Here is a 19,503-nt window from a genome sequence, read left to right as displayed (position 1 = left end):
GATTAAGAATAAAGACAACAGGTTCTTTTCATTGACCCATTCAATCATCACTTTGCATCATCAACAATATTACAAGACGTTGCACATACTTGATGATACAAAAACTCTTCAAGATATTTTTATTTTTACAAGAAATTAAAAAGAGAGAAAATGGGCCATCAAATAAACTCGGCTCATCACAGGCCCATCAAATAGAGTCAAACAGTAAGAAGCTTTTTTATTGGCTTTCAGTTCCACAGCTTTCAACATTTATCTAGAGTAGGATTCATCTCAATTTCTCCAGATCTCTGAATAACACATAGAAGTCACATGAAGAAGCAGTTTCACTCTTGAAAAACTCAATTTCTATATATAAACATAATCACGGAGATGAAATCCATATTCCAGTTTACAATCAAATTGGATTATTATGTACACTTTAAATGTATAAATATTCAAACCTTATATAGCTTAAGGCTTCTCTGAGGCATTAACTGTGATTCCAAGTTTAACTTGAACCTTAGTTGTTTTACACGGCAGAAAGAGGAACTAAGCAAGTTGAGGACTTCTTGTTCTTCTCTCTCTTGATCTTGATAAGAAAATGGATATTTGTTAGGTTCTCTGATGGCTCAAACGAAAAAACTGGAATATAGAAACAAGTAAGTAAGTAAGTACCTGTGCCTCTAGATTGGCTATTCTCTGTAATGATGCTTGTTCGATGCATGCACGCCGCTTGCATTCTTCCTCCAATAAACATGTCATTTTATATCTTAATTCAGCCATCTCTTGTGTTAAGTCCTCTGCTTCTTCTTTGGCCTTTAGTTTCTCTTCTTTCAACTCATCCTTAAGCATAACAAAATAATGGTTAAACTAGTTAGAACATGTGTGATGCTGCGGAAAGGTACCAAATATTTGATTCGACAGTTTTGTTTGGTAAATAATACCTTGAGCTGCTTTACAAGATCTTTGTATTGAAGTATCTGTCTTGCCATATCTTCCATTTTGTCTCTCAGTTTCACATCTCGTGAAACCTCTAATTTCTTGATGATCTCATGGAAACATTCCCTGTGAGACAAGAAATCAGCAGAAGTAAAAACAATGAGAATAGCTTCATTGAATGTATTTATATAGGTGTGAAGCTGGAACCTACCGGGTTTCGTCAGGTAAAGGAAGCATATGGTTTAATTCAGTGTAGAAACACTCTGCATTTACAGCTGCTTCACCTTCACTTTCCAACCGTTCTTTAAAGCTTTGACATAATTCTTTGATATTCCTTTCAGAGGCTACACATCTCTCCATCAGCTTTTTGTTTTGCTTCTCTAAGCACTCAGCATTCTCTTCTGCCTCTTGAGACTTCAACTGTAGCTCCTTGACTACTTCTCTTAACTTATCGTTTTCTTGGATGCTTTCTCCTTGAAACTTGTGCGCATCAAAGAGCGCCTGCTCCAACGCTGCTATATCGAGTTTCATGCTTTCTATCTCGCACTGAGACTCCAATGTTAAGGATGAGATAGACTCCTCCAGCTTCTCAACAGAAAACAAAGACAACTGCAGCTCAGTTTCGGCGCTCTCCAGTTCTTGCAACAACAATAGCTGCTCAGATTTCGACGTACACAACTCCTCCCTCAAATAGTTAACTTCTTCTTCCAATCTCCCTGATTCATTTACTTTGACTTCAAGATCAAGCACATGTTCACTCAGGTCGTTCATTTCTTGGCCTCTGAAATTTACTTGATCCCGCAAATAATCTGAAAGACAAAGAAAGTGTTTTTTTAGCTCATATATAAACACAGGCCAAGACTTGAGTTTCATCAGAAATCTCCATTACCAATCTCTTGGTAGCAATTCAACAATTCCTTCTCCAACAACTGAATTCTTCTCTTATCTTCTAAACGAGACTCTGACAACGAATTCGCATTCAGTTCCAACCTCTATTGTAAAAGAAAAATGACAACAAATTCAGAACAATGAATTCACACTATATATACTAGTCTAAAACACACAAGAAGAACAATACTCTGACGAGTTCAACACTCTGTGACTGAGATTCTCTCAGCATCTCCTTTTCTCTCCGTAGCTGCAATTACAATGAAAACATGAGATCACAAAGCCAAAAAATATATGAACTTTATCAATCTCTGAGACATGATTAAAAAAAAAAAAAAAAGATTCACCTCCATACATCTTGTCCCAATCTGCAAAAGCTCCTCATCATCATCAAACGAGTTCTCAACATCGCTTCTAGAACTACTTCCTGAGCTGTTACTCCTCGAGTTACTTCCCCAGTTGCTCGACATTATACCTATAGTTTACACAGAAGAGCTGACAATGGACCAAGATTACGAGCCATAAGCGACCACAGACTATAAAAAAAAAAAATTGTCCCTTTACGAGTAACTGATAAAGACACAAAAAAATTCTGTCCTTTCTCAAATCTAATAAGGAAAGCTTTACCTTGTTCGCCGTGAAGAGTAATATTCCGACGACAAAACTTGAACAAAAGCATTTCCAAATTTTCCTTTTTCTACTGCTTTAATTTAAACAAGAGAAGATCCGGATGGGTCGGGTCGGATAAGAAATTAGGGTGGCCCAGGTGAGCTGTTTTCTTAAAGCAAATAATGCAATTTTTGATGATACATTACAAGACTAAGCCGAAAACTCTGTTGGAAAAACCTGTCGTTATTTCCCAATTTATTGAGAGAAACTATACAATGCCTACATTTGATTGTTCTTCAATCATTTTTAAGAGGTAAGTTTATATAATTAAGAAACATCAGTCAGATATAAGTAATAGCCAATCCAAAATAAAACATATGTCTGCTATTTAAAAGAACATCCATTGTTGACAACATAAACATGAATTAACATGCTAAAGTTCACTTACCAAGTTGTTATAGTTTCCAACATATCAATATATCATATTCCAGCCTCAGAATTAACAATATTTTAAACCTTTTTCCCCCAAAGGCGAGTCCAAAAGTTATCAGCTTGTCCCTTGTTCTCTTCCCTTTTGGCAGCCTCTCCAGGATGATCCTTGCGTCCTGCAGACTTGTTTTTGGGTTCCTGTGCTTTTGGTTCGGGTTTATGCTCCGGCTCATCTTCCAAATTCTTGGCCACATTCACATTTGGTGGCAGTTCTACTCTCTCAGGAATCACATCCAAATATCCTCTGTAACCCAAGTAAACAGTTAGATACAGATACTGATCAAGATTCAAGAGAGAGAGAGAGACCATATTATACACTCCCATGAATGTTTGCTCTTACCTTGGTTCATTGGGGATTCTAGACTCTCGATTCTGTTCAGTGAAGACACGGTGCACCAAATTCTCAGATACGGCTTGTCTCTCCTTCAATTCCACTTTATCTTCTAGTGCCCCTCGAAACCCAACATCATCCATCTTTACAAGTGTGTGCTCCTCTGTTATTTCTTTTTCTTGGTCGGTTTCTTCTCGGGTTGTCCTCGAGTCAACAATGAACTGCTCCAATGCTTCTCTCGGTTTTTCTTGGTTGAATTCTTGTGGAGTTCTCCTTGAATTAACAAATGCCTCCTACATCGATATTTTAGTTAAGGTAATAATATATACTCCATCACTTTCCATAGGAATCAAACCTAAGGAAACGTGGGTATATTTTTAATAAGATTTGTAATATTAATAAATAAAAGTAGATTCCCAAGTTCATGAAAGAAAACCAAAATAGTAAAATTTACCTCTGCAGGCTCCTTGATCATGGCCGAATGGTTCTGACTCTTCAGTTGAGAATCAAAGGTTGTTTCGTTTTTGCATGGTACTTTCTTCGTTTTCTCTCCATAATCTTTAGAAAGCTTGGCAGGTCCCTTAGCCATATTTTCGTTTTTCGCTGATTGTAATTCCATGTTCTGTCGATGTTTTTTCCCATAGGTGTGACTTGCATATACAACCTTGCTGTTGCAGCTGATCTGGCAGATTTGGCACCACACAGGCTGCAAACCCTCTGGTTCCTTCATAGGTTTGGTTGAAACACTGGACTGAGCAACATCGCCGGCTCCAAAGGCGGCCTACATTAAAAATAAGAAGTCAGAAGGGTTTGATATTGATCAAGAATAAAGAGGTAGAACATGAAGTAAGCTGTCACTACGGTAGTATGCTTTTGATTCGGCCAATGAGCTTTGCTATCACAAACAACTGTTGACAAACCCCGGCTATCACAAATCACTACGCAAAGATGACAAAGTTTAGATGCAGCTGGTATTGCTTGGCGTACCGTCACCTCCTTTTTCTTATTTTTCACCTCCATTGAATGCACAGTTGCTCCTTTGGAGAGTTTCACAGGCTTGACAATGGCACCAGAAAATTCTCTGTGTCAAAAGTTGGAGAATATTTTTAAATAAGGATTGCTGATTTGTGACATACTAAGCAGACAAATACAAGTTGGGAAAATTTTACCTTGCTCCTCTGTCTACTTCAAAATCAGAAATTATGTCACCAAACAAAAATTCTCCATTTGGAATCTGTTTGTTAACAGTCTCGACACGGTGTTTGGTACTTGGAAAAAGTTCTTTTACACTGCTTTCTGATGTGCCACAAATCTTTCTCAACTCTTCGTTTTGCTTCTCAAAGAATTTGGTATGCTCTTGAGTGTTTTGAGACTGCGACTGAGGTTCTGCAATTGTTTCTTTTGGTTGAGCTTCTCGGACATCTTTCTCTTCAAGCTCCCTAGCATAAATGAGTTCCTGATCCAACTATATAACCTTCACTATTTCAGTATTTCTATATTTTATCACAGTTAAGCCTCATATACTGAACTGAAAACTGTTAATTAAATCACAAATTACCTCTGATTGATTCACCATGACAACATGCTTTCCATAACAAATGTTATTCTCTTGAGCGTTTTGAGGCTGGAACTGAGGCTCTACAACTGTTTCTCTTGGTTGATCCTTTTCTCCGACACCTTTCTCTTGAAGCTTCTTAGAATCAATAAGTGCCTGATCCAAACAGTATTATAAAGTAGATGTTTAACCAAGCTGTAATTTTTTCTATGTTAGTAAAATACTAAGTTCTCGAGTACCCAAAAGCAAGAGACTTGCCTTTGATTCATTCAGCTTGGCAGCGTGCTTCTGACCCCTTAAATGAGAATCAAAGACAATTGGACTATGGCACACCACATTGCACAAACGACATACATGTTTAGCGATTACTTTAGGCTGTGCAGATATTTCACTTGGTTGATCCTTTTCTTCAACAGCTTGCTCTTGAAGCTTTTTAGAATCAACTAGTACCTGATCCAAAGCTATTATATCAGGCATTTGTTTTACCAAACAGCCAGCATATCAATGTTAATAAAAATCCCATATTCTCGAAAAAGCAAAAGTTAAAAACTTGCCTCTGATTCATTCGCCATGGAAACATGCTTCTCAAAGCACTTGGTATTCTCGTGAGCCTTTTGAGACTGCAACTGAGGCTCTGCAAATGTTTCTCCTGGTTGATCCTTTTCTCCGACACATTTCTCTTGAAGCTTATTAGAATCAAAGGGTGCCTGATCCAACACTTTCATATCAGGCTTATGTGTTACCATGCTGTAAAATTTTCTATGCCTATAAATTCACAAGTTCTCGAATAGCCAAGAGTTAGAAACTTGCCTCTGATTGACTCAGCATGTTAGCATGCTTCTGACCCCGCAGATGAGAATCAAAGACAATCTGACTCTGGCACACCACATTGCACAAACGACAAGCGAAATCAGCGTTTGTCTTAGCTCTACCTTCAATCAACACCTTCTTATTCTTCTTATGTTTCTCTAGAACCTCCTTGGACGGCTCAGCTGGTCCCACCAAAATGTTTTTGGACTTACCTGATTGCAGTTCCAAGTTCTTTCGGTGTCTTTTTCCATAGGTGTGACTTTTATATGCATCTTTGTTGGTAAAGCTTATCTGGCAAACTTTGCACAACAAAGGTTCGACAAGAACTGCTTCCTGTATGGGTTTGGCTGAAACGCTGGCCGGAACTCTGCGACTTCCTACAAAGGCAGCCTGCACAAATAAGTCAAAACAATTATTTTTCGTTTCCTTCTAGCTTCAAGACAAACTCATCTTCAAGTAAAGATACACCAACAGGTAAGATATTAACCCATCAGAGAATACTAGATAAACCTTTAGTTTACCTGAGATATATGCCTTATATCTGAGAGGTGAGCGGTGAATTTTTCAAAGCTATCACATACAACATTGCATATTCTGCAAGTAGTATTAGGTTCACCAGTGGCTCCTCTGCCATTCTGAAACATATTTTTTCTCGTCTCTTGAGGTGATCCTCTTGGAAAGTGGTTTTCTCTGGTTTTGTGATCCTTAGTATCTCCAGAGTCGGAAGTTGAATCAGTTGGTTTGCTGGACTTAGCTGGTTCAGAAACTGGATACTTCGACACTTCATAATTAGGGACATGACCATGTCCATTGTTGACGAGTAGAGAGGATTCACCGGTGGCTCCTCTGCCATTCTGAGGCATATTTTTGATCGTCTCCTGAGGCAATCCTCTGGTTTTGTGATCCATAGTATCACCAGCTTTAGAAGTAGAACCAGGTGGTTGGCTGGGCTGAGCTTGTTCAGAAACCGGATGTTTCAGCACTTCTTTATTAGAGACATGAATACGCCCATTGCAAAAGAGTAGAGAGGATTCAGAACTTGTAAGAGGAGGACCTCCGGAGGCTAGGGTTGTCCAGAGCCATACATCTTTAGCAGCAGCAACAAGCGGCACAGAGGCCCGTGGAGGTTGAGCCAAAAGAATGTTATACCTCCTCATTCGAAGCTGGTGGAGAGCGTTAGAAAAGTCTCTGTCACCAGAGATAAGCAAGAAATTCGCTGGGGCAGGGTTGTCTATCGCCCACAATAACATATCCACCAAAATCTTCTTATCGCTCGCATCTTTCACTCCTGTTCCAACCACCAAAACAGCACAAACTCAATCATATATTCCACTATAACAAAACTACTTAAAGGACTGAGATTTGATCAGACTCCAAAATCAAATTGGAGTAACCAAATTCAACATGCAGAAAGAAAAACCCTAAAATTACAGATCCAGGATCAAATTATAGCTAATAACACAAAATCAATCCCAATTCCAGAAAGAAAAAAAAAACACAAAAGCGTCTAAGCATGGGTGAATCAAAATTGTGAGAAAGAAACCTGCAGGAATGTGATTAAGCGCAACACCAGTAGAAGAAAGCGCTTGTTGATGATGGAGAGGGATGAGATTGGTATCGCCATAAGCCGAAATTGAGACAGGTCCACAATAATTCATCTTCAACAAAGCCGAACTCACATTCTGGGCAATCACGTGCGCATCCCAACCTCTGGGTACCTCGCAATTCTCTATATCCCACCAAACCGATGTTTTGGCCTTCACGTAATCCGCCTCCGCCGTAGACATCGCCGGAGATTCTAGAGAGAAGAAAACACACTTGATTCTGAAGCAAAAGTGAACCAAAACTCACTCTTTTTGTCTCTCTTTCTCTACCGTCGTGGAAGATCAGAGCTTGCTAAGGTAAGTAAAGCTAATCTCCTCACAATCTGAGTTAGTAAGAAGTTTCCACTAAGTTCTTTCCATGTTGACGAAGAAACCTTTCGCTTTTCGCAAAGTCTGCTTTTTTTATTTTGTTTTTTTTTGTTTCTGTAGTACGATCAAGTTAAATACAAGTATTCTACTTTTTGGATATTTATTATTTAAGCCACGTCAGCCATTTCGAAAGGCGCCAATCAGACATTGAGATAATAATAATAAGTTAATGCTTTAATAGCCGTTGTAACTTTGGAGGCTGTATCTCATTCATCGGTAATTAGCGAAAATAACAGTCATAATTACTAAGTAAGGCTCTTTTTAAAATAAGAAAGTCCAAATAATTGGATGCATTATGCAAGCTAAAGAAAAGAATTGGATGCACGCATAAGCCGTTTTTATGCTCTTAATAAGTAAAATGATCAAGTGTTTTCTCAGAAAAAACAAAAAAAAAAAAGAATAGTTTATATACGTAGTGTTTAGAATTTCAATTCCAGAAACTACACTTTAAAAAAAAATAACGAAATATAACTTCTGCCAAAATCAATATAAATCAAATTTGGCTCAAATTCTTCCTTATCAAAACTCAATTTGGAAAAAATTTACAAGCCATAATATCTCTATTACTCTAAATCTAATTAAAGAAACAGATTAGCGGGATTCCGCAGCTTGACTTTTTAGTTTGTTTTTGTGTTTCCGCCCTGAGATATGACTTGCATACATTGCTTCGTTCGGGCAATGGACCTGGCAAAGCTTACAGCACAATGCTTTTGGTTTCGCTTTGGGTTTGGTTACACCAATTATGACATTAGCGCACTGTCAACAGAAATCAAGGTTTCAGCTAAAGAGCACATGCACCGACTATCAAAACTAGCTATTATCAACATTCAAGTAAAACATTATCTGCAAATTGCAACATATATATAATCACGTTCATCTTCACATCATGAGCTACTTACGAGTGAAAATGATCTCCTAAACTGAACTCTAGATTGTGCACGCTCAAAAAGAGAGAACAAACAAGCACACACCAAACGACAAGAGAGCGGATATAGTTTTACCTTTTTCTTGTGCTTTTTACTAGAGAGGTGAGAGTTAAAATCAATCATGCTTGTGCAAGTAACATTGCATTTCTCGCAGTATCTTTGGTTCTTTTCGCTGGGCTGAGCTTGTTCATTTGGAACCTTAGAGGCAACTATGTTTGTCCATAACCATACTGTCTTTGCAGCCGCAATTAAAATGGGAGATGCGTTCTCAGGTTGTGCCAAAAGAATGTTGTACTTCTTCATCCCTAGTTGGTGAAGAACATAAGCAAAGTCTCTATCACCGGATATGAGCATTATATTAGCTGGAGCTTGGTTTTCCATTGCCCACAATAACATGTCTACAAGGATCTTTTTGTCGCTACCGTCTTTAACTCCTGTTAAATCACAACATGAGACAACCTAACTACCATTTTTAAAGATTAAAAACTAAAAATTTATCCTAAACCACACTATGCCTTAACACCACAAAAAATCCATTTAGAGACTCTAGGTTATAGACCAAACAATCAAAATCAGACGATTGCAGTATAAAGAGAGAGATTAGGGGTTTTGACCAGGAGGGACGTGAATGAGCGATAAGGCGGTGGGGGAGAGAGCCTGTTGTACAGAGGAAGGGATCTGATTGGTGTCACCATAAGCATAAATAGTGAGGGGACCACAGTAGTTCCTTTTCAACAAAGCCGATTTAATGTTCTGAGCAATTGCATGGCCGTCACAACCTTTAGGTACATTGCAGTTGTCAAAGTCCCACCACACTGACGTTTTAGCCGTTGCGAATTCCGCCTCGGTTGTAGCTGTCGTAGTTAGATACTTGAGCCCAAAGCCGTTGAAAGACAGTGTCTGTTGAACGGAATTATTGTATGCGACGCCGTTCATGTCCCTCTGCGTTTTAGCCCTTGAAAATGCTCGTGGAAGTGAAGCTAATATCAACCTTAATTTCATTTCTTGTTTTGCAGGAAATTAGATAAAAACATAAAAATAGTCGTAACTTTTATGTATTCTAGGAAAAGAAGAAGGGGAGATTTAGTTTAGATATAATAGCCGTTTTTGAGTTTGTATCTCCATCGGTAATTAGCAAAGTAAAATTGATAATTACCCTATAAATAGCTAGCTAGATACACGCATGCCTTAATGATAAAGTTTTTCGGGAAAAAAAATGAAGAAGAAGCTAAAAGGCCTTATATACAATTTTAAAAAATAATCATATTTTGGTCAAAGAAATTGTTGAATCAATTCCAGAATGTATAATTGTTACCTCTACAAAAACAAGGTTTATATATAGTATATACTGTCTGATGTCAATCGAAATTAGGTCGATTTTACACATCAGATTCTGAAAACTCAAGAACAGCAACTCTAAAACTTTTCAACAAGTGAAAAAAAAAAAACCAAGATTATCTACTTGGCTCATGTTTCAGCTTTTATCCAAAAACAAAGATGAGACTTAGAACCAATAGTTATATCATAATTTCTCGCAAAATAAATTATAGAACCTTCCCAAAAAAAACAAAAGTTATTTCAACCAACAAGGTAACTAAGATGAGACTCAAAGGACAAGTTTGGCAATTAACAAACTCTAATCGCATTATCTTCCCTCTAAAACTTATAGGAGACGTTTAGGGGGTAGTACTCCTGCAGATGCGCTTTTTGGAATGCTCGTTTTGATCTTCAAGTTTTTCTTGGTGGCTTTTCTCTAAGATGTCCGTTTCATACCTGCGGAAACTGATACGGCAATCTCGGCACCATGCAAACTTTTGTTCGATTGAATTACTGACAAGAGGGCGTCCACGGGCTGCTAGCATAACCTACACAAGTTGAGAAAATGTACAACAACAATTGTCAAAACTATTCTCAACATAAAGCACATGTGCCTCACATCTAATCTCGGTAGAAGTGAACTCAAGAATCAAGATTAGGCTCAAGGAGAGGACAAAAAGCATACATTAAAAAATAAAAGGTATAGCTTACGTTAGTTCTGTGCCTTTTACCAGAGAGGTGAGCGGTTAAATCATGGTTTGAGCAAAAAACATTGCATAATTCACAGAAACTCCGGCACCTCTTGGTCCCTTGAGCTTGTTTAGGACCCAAATGTCTTAAAACCTCAGAGCCAGAATCTATTAGGACGATCCCCATTAACAATGCTTGTCCATAACCATACGGTTTTTGCAGAAGCGATGAATGTTATACCTCTTCATACCTAGTTTGTGAAGAAGATAAGAGAAGTCTTTATCACCAGAGATTTAGCAGGAGCTTGGTTTTCCATTGCCCACAACACGATGTCTACAAGGAGCTTCTTGTCACTCCCGTCTTTTACTCCTGTTAAATTCTCACCATCATCATTTATCAAGAACATAGAGAATGAGCCATTAGAGACCACACAATAAAGACTGATCTCATTAACGCCAAGATTACCATATAAATTTAAGTCCCTAACCATTATATAATCCGTAACTAAACAATCCAAAAGTTTGTTTTTTTTTAACAAAGAAAACAATCCAAATTGTTCATATACTTAAACCGCTAATCAAAGAAAGAATCAAAGAGATTAACCGGCAGGGACGTGATTGAGAGATACGCCGGTGGAAGAGAGAGTTGTGTCACCATAGGCATAAATAGTGAGCGGACCACAGTAGTTCCTTTTCAACAGCACCGATCTAATGCTCTGAACAACACCATGGGGGTCACAACCCTTTGGAACCTCGCAGTTCTCAATGTCCCACCAAACAGACGTTTTTGCACCAGCGAAATCCCCCTTTGCTGATTCGTCTTCTTCTGTTTTTGGTTGATGGTGGTCTTTGGCCGAGACGTGACAGTCCAAAGCCGTTGAAGGCCAGTGGCTCAAGAGGAGCGACTGGATCAGTGTTGCCATGAGTAAAGATGGCATCCCAACTTTTGAGAACCTCGCGGTTCTCTGTATCCAGCAACGCCAATGATTTAGCAGTTGCTGTGGCCGCCATTCTAAAAAGAAATCAAGCGTTCGTCAGCTGCAAGTAAAATCCTAAATGTGAAGCTGGCAAAGAAATTTTAAATAATAGGTTAGAGTTAGGGATTGTGTGAGCTTTTGAACTGGAAGCAAAAGAGGCAACGAGTTTTAGAAACTAACGGGAGACACCCTAAATTAGTGGAGTATATGCTTTCTTGAATTTGAAATGTCCCTCAAATTGTAAGATACACTAAATTTTAACCCGCGGTACACCGCGAGATAATTTAATTTTAAAGTTAGTATACAAATATTTTGTAAATTGTATCTCCTTATAACATATTTATTTATATTATAGTTTACAATTGTTATTAAGTAACGGTATACCACGAATCCACAAGATAATTATTAATAAACTGAGGATTTAACCCGTATTAAAGCGGTATATAAATATTGATTCAAATTCGTCCGCCATATAAATCATTTCAGAAATATAACCCGTTCCGTAATTTCTTAACCCGTCTTGTGATTTGTTTTTATTTTAAAATTTAATGATTATTTATTATATATAAAAGTTTACAAATCATCTCATTCTCTAAGACATTTATATTTTAATAAACTAAAGATTTAATATGTATTAAAGTGGCATGTTAATGATATTTTAAAATTTTATAAATATTGTTATTAAGTAACATTATACTACGGGATAATTTTTGGTTTTATACAATCTTTTCTAAATAAGACTGATTTATATGTCTAATATTTGTGATATTAAAAAAATAAAGATTAAATCCGTATTGAAGCGGCGGATTAATGATATTTTAATCTTTTTATTATTGTTGATTCAAAAACCCGTCCCGCCAAACCCGTCCGGCCAAAAAACTCATTTATTTTATTAATGTTCTTATTTATGATATGATTCTGAATCATTGTCTAAATATTTTAATCGATGTAGAACGTTGAACACACATTTTCGTCTATTGGATAATATATGTCCGTTTTTAAAATTTCGAATCACAGTATATGCAGAAAAAAAAATTGATTTTTTTTTTTACTTTATGTATTATATGATGATTCAAAACAGTTAAAAACAAATCAAACAAAGATGATAGGAGTATCATAATTATAAATCTTAATCAAATCTTCTAAATATCTGAATTATTAAATATGGAATATCCGGTGTATGAATTGGGTTAAATATAACCCGACCCAACAAATTTTTTGTGAAGGAATTTTAAAAACGGGTCGGATATCCGATATACCCAAAAGCATTTTTACCCACCCGTCACCAAAGTGTTGCAAAAATACTAGTATAGATTAGTAACTGTATGGATTCTCAAAATTTTGTTTTTGTTATTACAAAATACTAATAAAGAGTAAATGTAATTCGTATTTTTAATGCTCACCTCCGTTTACAAAACTTTTTTAAAGTTTCAAACGCACACAATTACTTGTTGGTAATCTCTGATTCTTTCACGTTTCCGAAATGTCTTAGCTTTAACTCTATGTCATTGCATAGAGTTACAACTTACAAGCCTGAGGTCTAAGTCATTGCTTTCAACTCCAAATTGCATGTATTCTTACTCTACCGATTAAAGCAAACAAAACCATTTTGCAAATATTGAATACAAATAAAAAAGAAGCCATAATTATATATTTTAGAACTAATTTCATGAAATGAGTAGGAAACGGGTCAAAGATAGGCAAAAAAGAGGGAATTCATGAAAACAAAAAATGAGAGGGAATTCTACTATTGGTTTTCAAATGCAAAACATTCCATAACTAAATCTCCAACATAAACCGGAAACTTAGACTTGACCATCTGACGTTATGATTTGATTTAGACGGCAGCTGCGATCCTTCCAGCAACTTGGTCAAGATCTCTCTGACCACTTGATGTGATCTTCCTTCCCCTGGAAGGATCAGAATATGTAATCGTTAGCTAGCAAGGACATAACCGATTGCAGAAATATGTGTATTAATAGATTAAGTAGTAGCACATTCATAAAACCATAAATACAATTCATTTAGTGAATACAATCTTAGATCTTATTTAAGATATCGAATCCAAGTGTCCACGGAGAAATCTATACCAGAGACAATAAACTTACCCCTTGGTGTCGAGGTCGACAATGTTCATGGTCTGGAGTTGCTGAAGAATGTGACGAGCAACACCACCGCTGCTCTTGCAGAAATGAGGAGGACGGCTTCCGTTCCTCTTGCTTCCTCCATAGATCCTACGGAAGGCACCAACTCCAAGACCACCCCTCAGGTAAACTTTCCTAGCCATGGAAGCTTAAGAGTAGAAAAGGTTGTCTCAGAAAATCAGATACAAACATTAAAAGGCAATGCCTAAATCCAATAGGTAGAAGACTTGACCGGATGTTGTTATACATACCGGCTCTGATGTAGTACCAGTCAGGGTCATATGGAGCAAGCTCCTTAAGTTTACCAGTCTTGACGATGTCTGTCCACAGAGGCAGCTCAATCTACATGAAAAGAACAACACTGAAACCAAAAGCAGAAACATATAGTGCCAAAAACCAAGCCAAGCATCCAATACCTATCTAGGGTTTTCACTGAAATGACACTAACCAAAAATTCAGACCCTATTGATATTTGTAGTTACGATTCAAATGCTCTAGACTTTTAAGGCCAACTCAAGTTTCAAATCAAGCTGCGATCATTTCACTCTCATGAGCTAATCGTAATCCCAAACATCAATCAAAAAGACTAGATTATGGGCAAACGATGTTAAGAATCACGATTCGTTACCTTGCCGGAGCGCTTGAGATGGGCAGCGTAAGCCTTGACGAACTCGTGTGGAGAGACATCCTTCACTGTTTTACCAGTCGCCATTGTTGTGTCGCGCCTTTGATCCTTCTTCTCCTCCTTTGGTGCTGCGGCGTCGGCGATACTTGGAGACGGGGATTGAGAGGAATTATGTTAAAACGAAATTAGGGTTTTTGAGGGGTGTGTGTGAGGGGATTTTACATGACTACCCTTATTGTTTTAGGCTATGGGCCTATGACATATATTCGGCCCGTTATCTTTACCATCTTTAATTCTTTATCGCTCAGCTAAAAACCCTTTAAAATATTGTGGTCCCACGTTACCGAGAAAATAAAAATTTGTTTTTTTTGAAAAATATCATTTTACATAAAATTTTATAAACATTATATTATAAAATAAATATTTAGTAGTAATATTCTTCAATAATTCTATAAATAAATAAATTTGCCACTAAGCATGTGACAAAATATTGGGGTCCATGTTCATCACCTATTGAGACGTATCACAGCTTTAATTTTCTGATTGACTGAAATATCACCATGTTCATCATGTGACGGAAATTTTATGTCGAAAGAAATTTCGATTTTTCAAATTAGAGAGAAATAGATTCGGAACTTTATATCTGTATAGAAATGGAACGAAACTATAAATATGTGTGATTTGGTGCTATGTGAAATTTCTGAAGGAGAAATATATCGTTTACCTACAATTATATATATATTTTTTTTTATCTTTTCGGTTGTATCCATTTTTATGAATTTGAAAAGAATAAAAGTTTTAAATTTTAGTAGTATTTTAGAGTATTTCCTTAAATCTTAAATTTAACATTTATTATTTATCTATATACACTTTTCATTATTCTACTTACATAAATATCGCATTACGTCCAAAGAATAACAAAATTGACTGCATACCATTGTACGCAATAATTACGCACGTATGGTAACCCAGTACAAATTATTCAAAAACAATACAAAAGCCATAATCAATACAAATCTGCGTCGTATAGGGCAATTATTGAAACTAGAAATGAAAACATAAAAATACAAATAATCGAAAGCTGGAATCGATTAAGACCGTTTAATTTTCAGTTTCCAATCCATTTGTAAAATAAAGACAAGAAAACATCCATCTCAAGTTTCTTCAAAGAGACGCCAATCTCGACGCCACCGATCCCATCTCTCCTCTTGGACATAGAGAACTCATCGTTCTTGTAGATAGACAATGTCTCAGTGTGAACGGGTCTTCCCCACCCGAAATCCGTTTCGTACATCCCTATCTGGTTGGACCCGTTTACGACCAACAACTGTGTACCCCATTTCATCGTCTTTGTTCCTTCCCTCATACACCTTCCAAGTTGACTCTACCCCTTGTGAAGACAAACGTTTGACCGAATCACTGAGAATTTCGACGGTGTTGACAAATCCATCTTCTCCCAAAAACGTCTTAGCTTTGTATTTATAGAAATCAATGGCTAAGACACACGTCCCGAAGTATGTCACAGGGACTGGTGGGTCTAACCGGTCTCTAAAATCAGCAGCATACATGAAACGAACCGGTCGCTCCGGGTCGCCTCTACGGGCCTTCACCATGCATGTCCACACATGGGCGAACGAGACTACGAACGTTGACAAGTGAAGCTCAGTGCGTGTTGACTCTTTCTTGGCTCGCTCCTTGAGTTTCTCAATGTTTTCAGGAGTCATCTCGATGGTGGTTCGGAGGACGTTGTCTTCAGCGAAAATCTCTTTTACTGGAGGTAGCTTTAGGGTTCTTGCGTTCTCTTTGTCCTCCGTGAGATACGGCAGAAGTCCGAGCATCTTTTGTTCAAGTCCGGCTGGAACATTGACGACAGAACGATCTAAAACCGTTGGTAAAATTTTCGGTACGGTCCCATGTTTACAAGCATGAGCCCATGCTTTGTTAAATTTTTCAGCAGTTTTGCCGTCCACGACGACATGGTGGATTGTGGTTCCAATGCAGAAGCCTTGTTTCGGGAACAAAGTGACTTGCAGGGATACAACAGCCCCCAATTCGGCATAAATCGGTAGCTCTAGCTCTGGACGAAGCCCTCTGCCAGAGATACGTGAGAAATCCGCATCCCTATCAACAACGTTTGGTTGGAAGCCAAGGCACGTAATTAGCATGTGTTAATTATTTTGGTCCCTCTAGAGGCTGCTTAACTATAGGGCCAACTGCGATGGCCCCTATCCATAAATACAAAGTAGAAATATTCCAACATATACAAGTACAAATCAGGTATGAAACAAACTAATTTGAGTAATTTTGAAAATGTCCATATATATAGTTTTGTTTTGTTTTTTTTCTTTTTATTCCATAATTTCCTCAGTTTCTTCAGAAATTACCATAAGTACTTTTAAATTTCATGATTTCTTGAATATTCTTGATTTTTAGTTATCACTTGAGATCCGAAAAAAATTGCATGCAATATGTATACAAATACGTACTCGAAAGTTGGAATTTATCAGTAAATATTTTCCAATGCACAAATCCGTAAAATAAACCACGAGACTTAGTCGAAATAAGAAAGACTTGAAAAACACAGTCGGAAGGATGGGATTAATTACACACATACACCGAATCTAACAAAAAAAAAAAGAACATATTATGGCATCATAAGGAGATATTTTCAATCTATACTATTAATTGGGAAGCATTAGATAATAAATAACCTTATAAAGGGTAAAAAATTACAAAGAATACCATTAAGAATTTTGCATTCTAAGAGTAAAAAAAAAACACATAAAAGGGTAAAACAATAATTTGAAAGGAAGTAACCCACGGATCTTGGGCTACTGAACCGAATAAACACGCGGATCATGGGGTTCTTTGGCGGGTCGACACGCGGATCATGGGCTCGATCCTTTGCTTGATCCGGTCGGTTGAGATTTTGGCAATCTGAACAAAATTAATTGGAAACCAAAAATGACATTTACGAATTTAAAGATATTACCAAAACAAACGTATCCCTTTAATTTCGAATACGAAATAAGGATAGATAGTAATGGTAACAATAATTCGTTTCAAAAATATCCAAATTTGAAGGTTGTTTTCAATCTTATTCGAATTCAGTTAATATATTTTTCCAAATATAACAATAACTATATATTCTATACCTCTCAAATCAAGTATATACCTTAAAACTTTATTTAAAAAATGGATTTGCAAATATATTCTTTTGATCTAATAGGTTTAACCCTAGCCGACCTCCTTTCCCTATAAATATAGAATGTCTAATACCATTTTACATACTCATTAAGCTTTCAAACGACCCCTAACCTTTTGCTACTTCTTTTTTAAAAATGATTGCAAAAGACCAATCTTGCTACTTCAATATTGCTACTTCGTTTCTCAATTCTAACAATGGATGAAATCTTATATCACCAATCTTGCTAACATCAAACCTTTCAAGACAAGATGCAGAATCCAAGTGAAAATCGTTCATTCGTGTAAAGGTGATTAATGCATATCAAACAATGGCAGAATTTTTAATACTTTGCATCTCTTATTTAGTACTTTCATTTTAACATACTAGAGAAAAAAAAAAGTTTTCTATATTAAGTAACCACAAGTAGACTCAATAATAGTAGGTAAATATGCAAATCTAATAAACAAAGTGTATAAATTATGATCTCACTAAGACACTAACCTTCAACCAATAGATTTTTGAATAGCTCCAATGACAAAACGTGATATAGCCTCCTCCACATTTTTAGGTTACTCGCAATTTATACTTGACCTGAATACATTCCATGTTTAAATTTTTGGTAATAGCTATTGTTTTCTAATAATCGTATCAGTTTTTCTTTCTTTGTTTATCCCTTTCTTCCATTAACATCATTATATTTGAAATATATATAGAAGCTAAATTAAGTAGAAATCTTTTCAGCTAACATAAATATACTGTAAAAAATTGATGGGTTTAAAAAAAAAAAGCTCAGTAAACTGGAATTTTAATGTTCATCTTGCTTCTGTAGCTAACGAGAAAAACTACACGAAATCAAATTCGTGTTAGTTGATTTAATTCAGTGAAAACAAAAATTTGGATATTCAATTGACAATAGTTACCCGTAGAAGATCTGGTTTCTTGACAATCCTTGGACAAGGATCTCTATTCAAACATAAAAATTCACAGATTGGGAATTGAGGCAGTAAAACTATAGATCTGATTCAATAGCAACTTTACCTCTTTAAAGAATTCACGATTTGCAACACAGTATAAACGGAGACGAAATAGCTGTCGCAATTGATTCTTCGATCGAGCCAAGTTCTTACGTTTGTTCGGTGGGTTTTTTTTTTTTTTAAAGATGAGACAACGATTATTCTTTTTTTTTTCTCTGAATTTTATTGATATAAGACAACATACATCAACAAGAGTACATAATGGGTTTACAAAATTAAGCAGCCCATTAAAAGTCCAGTCGATGATACGTTAAGGAAGAAGAAGAGATGTCTTCACTCAGACACGTGTTAGGCAGTAAGAAGCAACAAGGACAATAACGATTGTTCTAAAATATAAAATAAATCTGTCCAAATAAATAAAGGGAGACTCACAAAAATGCCCCTTTTTTAATACCCCTTTTCAAAAATACTTCCTTTGGATGTCTATTTTTAAAAATACCCTTTTTATGTACAAAATGACTAAATTACCCTTCTTTTAATAAAAAATATCATAAATATATAAGGAAAATATAACAAAATTAGGTCCACAAAATACAAAATATTTTTTGGCGGGAAAAGTGATCCCCCAATTTTTCCCGCCAAAACACTTGTAAAAATTTGTAAAACCTTTAAAATACCTTGTAAAATTTTCCCGTAAAATTTTTTCCCGCCAAAAAATTTTTTTTACGGGAAAAGTGATTCCGCAATTTTTTTGGCGTTAAATTTTTGGCGGGAAAATTTTTCCCGCCAAAAATTTACAAGGTATTTTAAAGGTTTTTTACAAGGTATTTATAAGGTTTTACAATGTATTTTAAAAGGTTTTACAACGTATTTACAAGGTATTTATAAGATATTATAAGATTTTACAAGCTATTTTATAAGGTTTTTACAAGTTATAAGGTTTTACAAGTTTTTTATAAGGTTTTACAAGTTATAAATACCTTATAAAACCTTAAAAGTACATTGTAAAACCTTACAAAATACTTGTAAATACCTTGTAAAAAACCTTTAAAATACCTTGTAAATTTTTCCCGCCAAAAATTTTCCCGCCA

The 19,503-nt window shown here is 36.3% G+C and overlaps 5 protein-coding genes and 1 long non-coding RNA gene across 11 annotated transcripts; all 6 read right to left on the bottom strand.

The window, feature by feature from the left end:
• Nucleotides 1-31: 31 nt before the first annotated feature.
• LOC9300799 (polyamine-modulated factor 1-binding protein 1) lies at nucleotides 32-2,640 on the bottom strand. 4 transcript variants are annotated; one of them, XR_002332533.1, is made up of 9 exons: nucleotides 2,434-2,640; nucleotides 2,154-2,281; nucleotides 1,997-2,056; nucleotides 1,808-1,910; nucleotides 1,130-1,727; nucleotides 924-1,044; nucleotides 655-822; nucleotides 441-568; nucleotides 32-287 (listed from the first exon to the last, which is right to left on the bottom strand). XR_002332533.1 is itself a non-coding variant. In XM_021027802.1 (8 exons), the coding sequence occupies exons 1-8, from the start codon at nucleotides 2,483-2,485 to the stop codon at nucleotides 509-511; spliced, it is 1,290 nt and encodes a 429-aa protein (XP_020883461.1). In that variant the 5' UTR covers nucleotides 2,486-2,640; the 3' UTR covers nucleotides 306-508. The 4 variants fall into 4 exon arrangements, 3 of the variants coding, with proteins under 3 accessions (XP_020883461.1, XP_020883469.1, XP_020883477.1); XM_021027802.1 differs by lacking the exon at nucleotides 32-287 and having other exon boundaries at nucleotides 306-568; XM_021027810.1 differs by lacking the exon at nucleotides 32-287 and having other exon boundaries at nucleotides 306-568; nucleotides 2,003-2,056.
• Nucleotides 2,641-2,782: 142 nt separating this feature from the next.
• LOC9300798 lies at nucleotides 2,783-7,622 on the bottom strand. 3 transcript variants are annotated; one of them, XM_021027790.1, is made up of 11 exons: nucleotides 7,144-7,622; nucleotides 6,122-6,888; nucleotides 5,601-5,990; nucleotides 5,345-5,497; nucleotides 5,049-5,240; nucleotides 4,794-4,946; nucleotides 4,405-4,691; nucleotides 4,097-4,316; nucleotides 3,690-4,016; nucleotides 3,245-3,528; nucleotides 2,783-3,148 (listed from the first exon to the last, which is right to left on the bottom strand). In XM_021027790.1, exons 1-11 carry the CDS (start codon nucleotides 7,385-7,387, stop codon nucleotides 2,926-2,928), a joined length of 3,240 nt encoding a protein of 1,079 aa, XP_020883449.1. In that variant the 5' UTR covers nucleotides 7,388-7,622; the 3' UTR covers nucleotides 2,783-2,925. The 3 variants fall into 3 exon arrangements, with proteins under 3 accessions (XP_020883449.1, XP_020883445.1, XP_020883454.1); XM_021027786.1 differs by having other exon boundaries at nucleotides 4,405-4,700; nucleotides 7,144-7,621; XM_021027795.1 differs by having other exon boundaries at nucleotides 4,223-4,316; nucleotides 4,405-4,700; nucleotides 7,144-7,621.
• A 2,461-nt stretch (nucleotides 7,623-10,083) lies between these two features.
• Nucleotides 10,084-11,703, bottom strand: LOC9300796. The gene is given in 7 exon segments (XM_021015925.1): nucleotides 10,084-10,364; nucleotides 10,528-10,675; nucleotides 10,677-10,736; nucleotides 10,738-10,801; nucleotides 10,804-10,934; nucleotides 11,112-11,369; nucleotides 11,371-11,703. Coding segments are annotated over 7 exon segments (996 nt in total). The 5' UTR covers nucleotides 11,517-11,703; the 3' UTR covers nucleotides 10,084-10,175.
• A 1,402-nt stretch (nucleotides 11,704-13,105) lies between these two features.
• LOC9300795 (40S ribosomal protein S19-3) lies at nucleotides 13,106-14,427 on the bottom strand. The gene is made up of 4 exons (XM_021015904.1): nucleotides 14,255-14,427; nucleotides 13,878-13,968; nucleotides 13,591-13,774; nucleotides 13,106-13,392 (listed from the first exon to the last, which is right to left on the bottom strand). Exons 1-4 carry the CDS (start codon nucleotides 14,336-14,338, stop codon nucleotides 13,320-13,322), a joined length of 432 nt encoding a protein of 143 aa, XP_020871563.1. The 5' UTR covers nucleotides 14,339-14,427; the 3' UTR covers nucleotides 13,106-13,319.
• Nucleotides 14,428-15,131: 704 nt separating this feature from the next.
• Nucleotides 15,132-16,577, bottom strand: LOC9302495 (agmatine coumaroyltransferase). Its single transcript, XM_021015694.1, is given in 2 exon segments — nucleotides 15,132-15,611; nucleotides 15,613-16,577. Coding segments are annotated over 2 exon segments (1,056 nt in total). The 5' UTR covers nucleotides 16,417-16,577; the 3' UTR covers nucleotides 15,132-15,359.
• Nucleotides 16,578-16,946: 369 nt separating this feature from the next.
• Nucleotides 16,947-18,802, bottom strand: LOC110225729. The gene is made up of 3 exons (XR_002329944.1): nucleotides 18,477-18,802; nucleotides 17,940-18,029; nucleotides 16,947-17,188 (listed from the first exon to the last, which is right to left on the bottom strand). It is a non-coding gene; the product is annotated as an uncharacterized LOC110225729 (long non-coding RNA).
• Nucleotides 18,803-19,503: the final 701 nt, after the last annotated feature.

This window comes from Arabidopsis lyrata (genome assembly GCF_000004255.2).
Source record: "Arabidopsis lyrata subsp. lyrata unplaced genomic scaffold ARALYscaffold_8, whole genome shotgun sequence".
Lineage (NCBI taxonomy): Eukaryota > Viridiplantae > Streptophyta > Magnoliopsida > Brassicales > Brassicaceae > Arabidopsis > Arabidopsis lyrata.
The sequence above is the reverse complement of the archived record's forward strand: the minus strand, read 5'-3'. Positions and strand labels throughout refer to the sequence as shown.

What these genes read in the sequence shown, in the direction of transcription:
- LOC9300799 (XM_021027802.1), bottom strand. Translation starts at nt 2,485, where the DNA reads ATGCTTTTGTTCAAGTTTTGTCGTCGGAATATTACTCTTCACGGCGAA. An exon ending in TACTCTTCACGGCGAACAAG is followed by an intron (nt 2,282 to 2,433) that starts GTAAAGCTTTCC and finishes TGTAAACTATAG; the next exon opens with GTATAATGTCGAGCAACTGG. An exon ending in TAGCCAATCTAGAGGCACAG is followed by an intron (nt 569 to 654) that starts GTACTTACTTAC and finishes TTTCTTATCAAG; the next exon opens with ATCAAGAGAGAGAAGAACAA.
- LOC9300798 (XM_021027786.1), bottom strand. Translation starts at nt 7,387, where the DNA reads ATGTCTACGGCGGAGGCGGATTACGTGAAGGCCAAAACATCGGTTTGG. An exon ending in TCATGGTGAATCAATCAGAG is followed by an intron (nt 4,701 to 4,793) that starts GTAATTTGTGAT and finishes AAGGTTATATAG; the next exon opens with TTGGATCAGGAACTCATTTA. An exon ending in AGAATCCCCAATGAACCAAG is followed by an intron (nt 3,149 to 3,244) that starts GTAAGAGCAAAC and finishes CTTGGGTTACAG; the next exon opens with AGGATATTTGGATGTGATTC.
- LOC9300795 (XM_021015904.1), bottom strand. Translation starts at nt 14,338, where the DNA reads ATGGCGACTGGTAAAACAGTGAAGGATGTCTCTCCACACGAGTTCGTC. An exon ending in ATCTCAAGCGCTCCGGCAAG is followed by an intron (nt 13,969 to 14,254) that starts GTAACGAATCGT and finishes CTTTTCATGTAG; the next exon opens with ATTGAGCTGCCTCTGTGGAC. An exon ending in CTGGTACTACATCAGAGCCG is followed by an intron (nt 13,775 to 13,877) that starts GTATGTATAACA and finishes TCTACTCTTAAG; the next exon opens with CTTCCATGGCTAGGAAAGTT.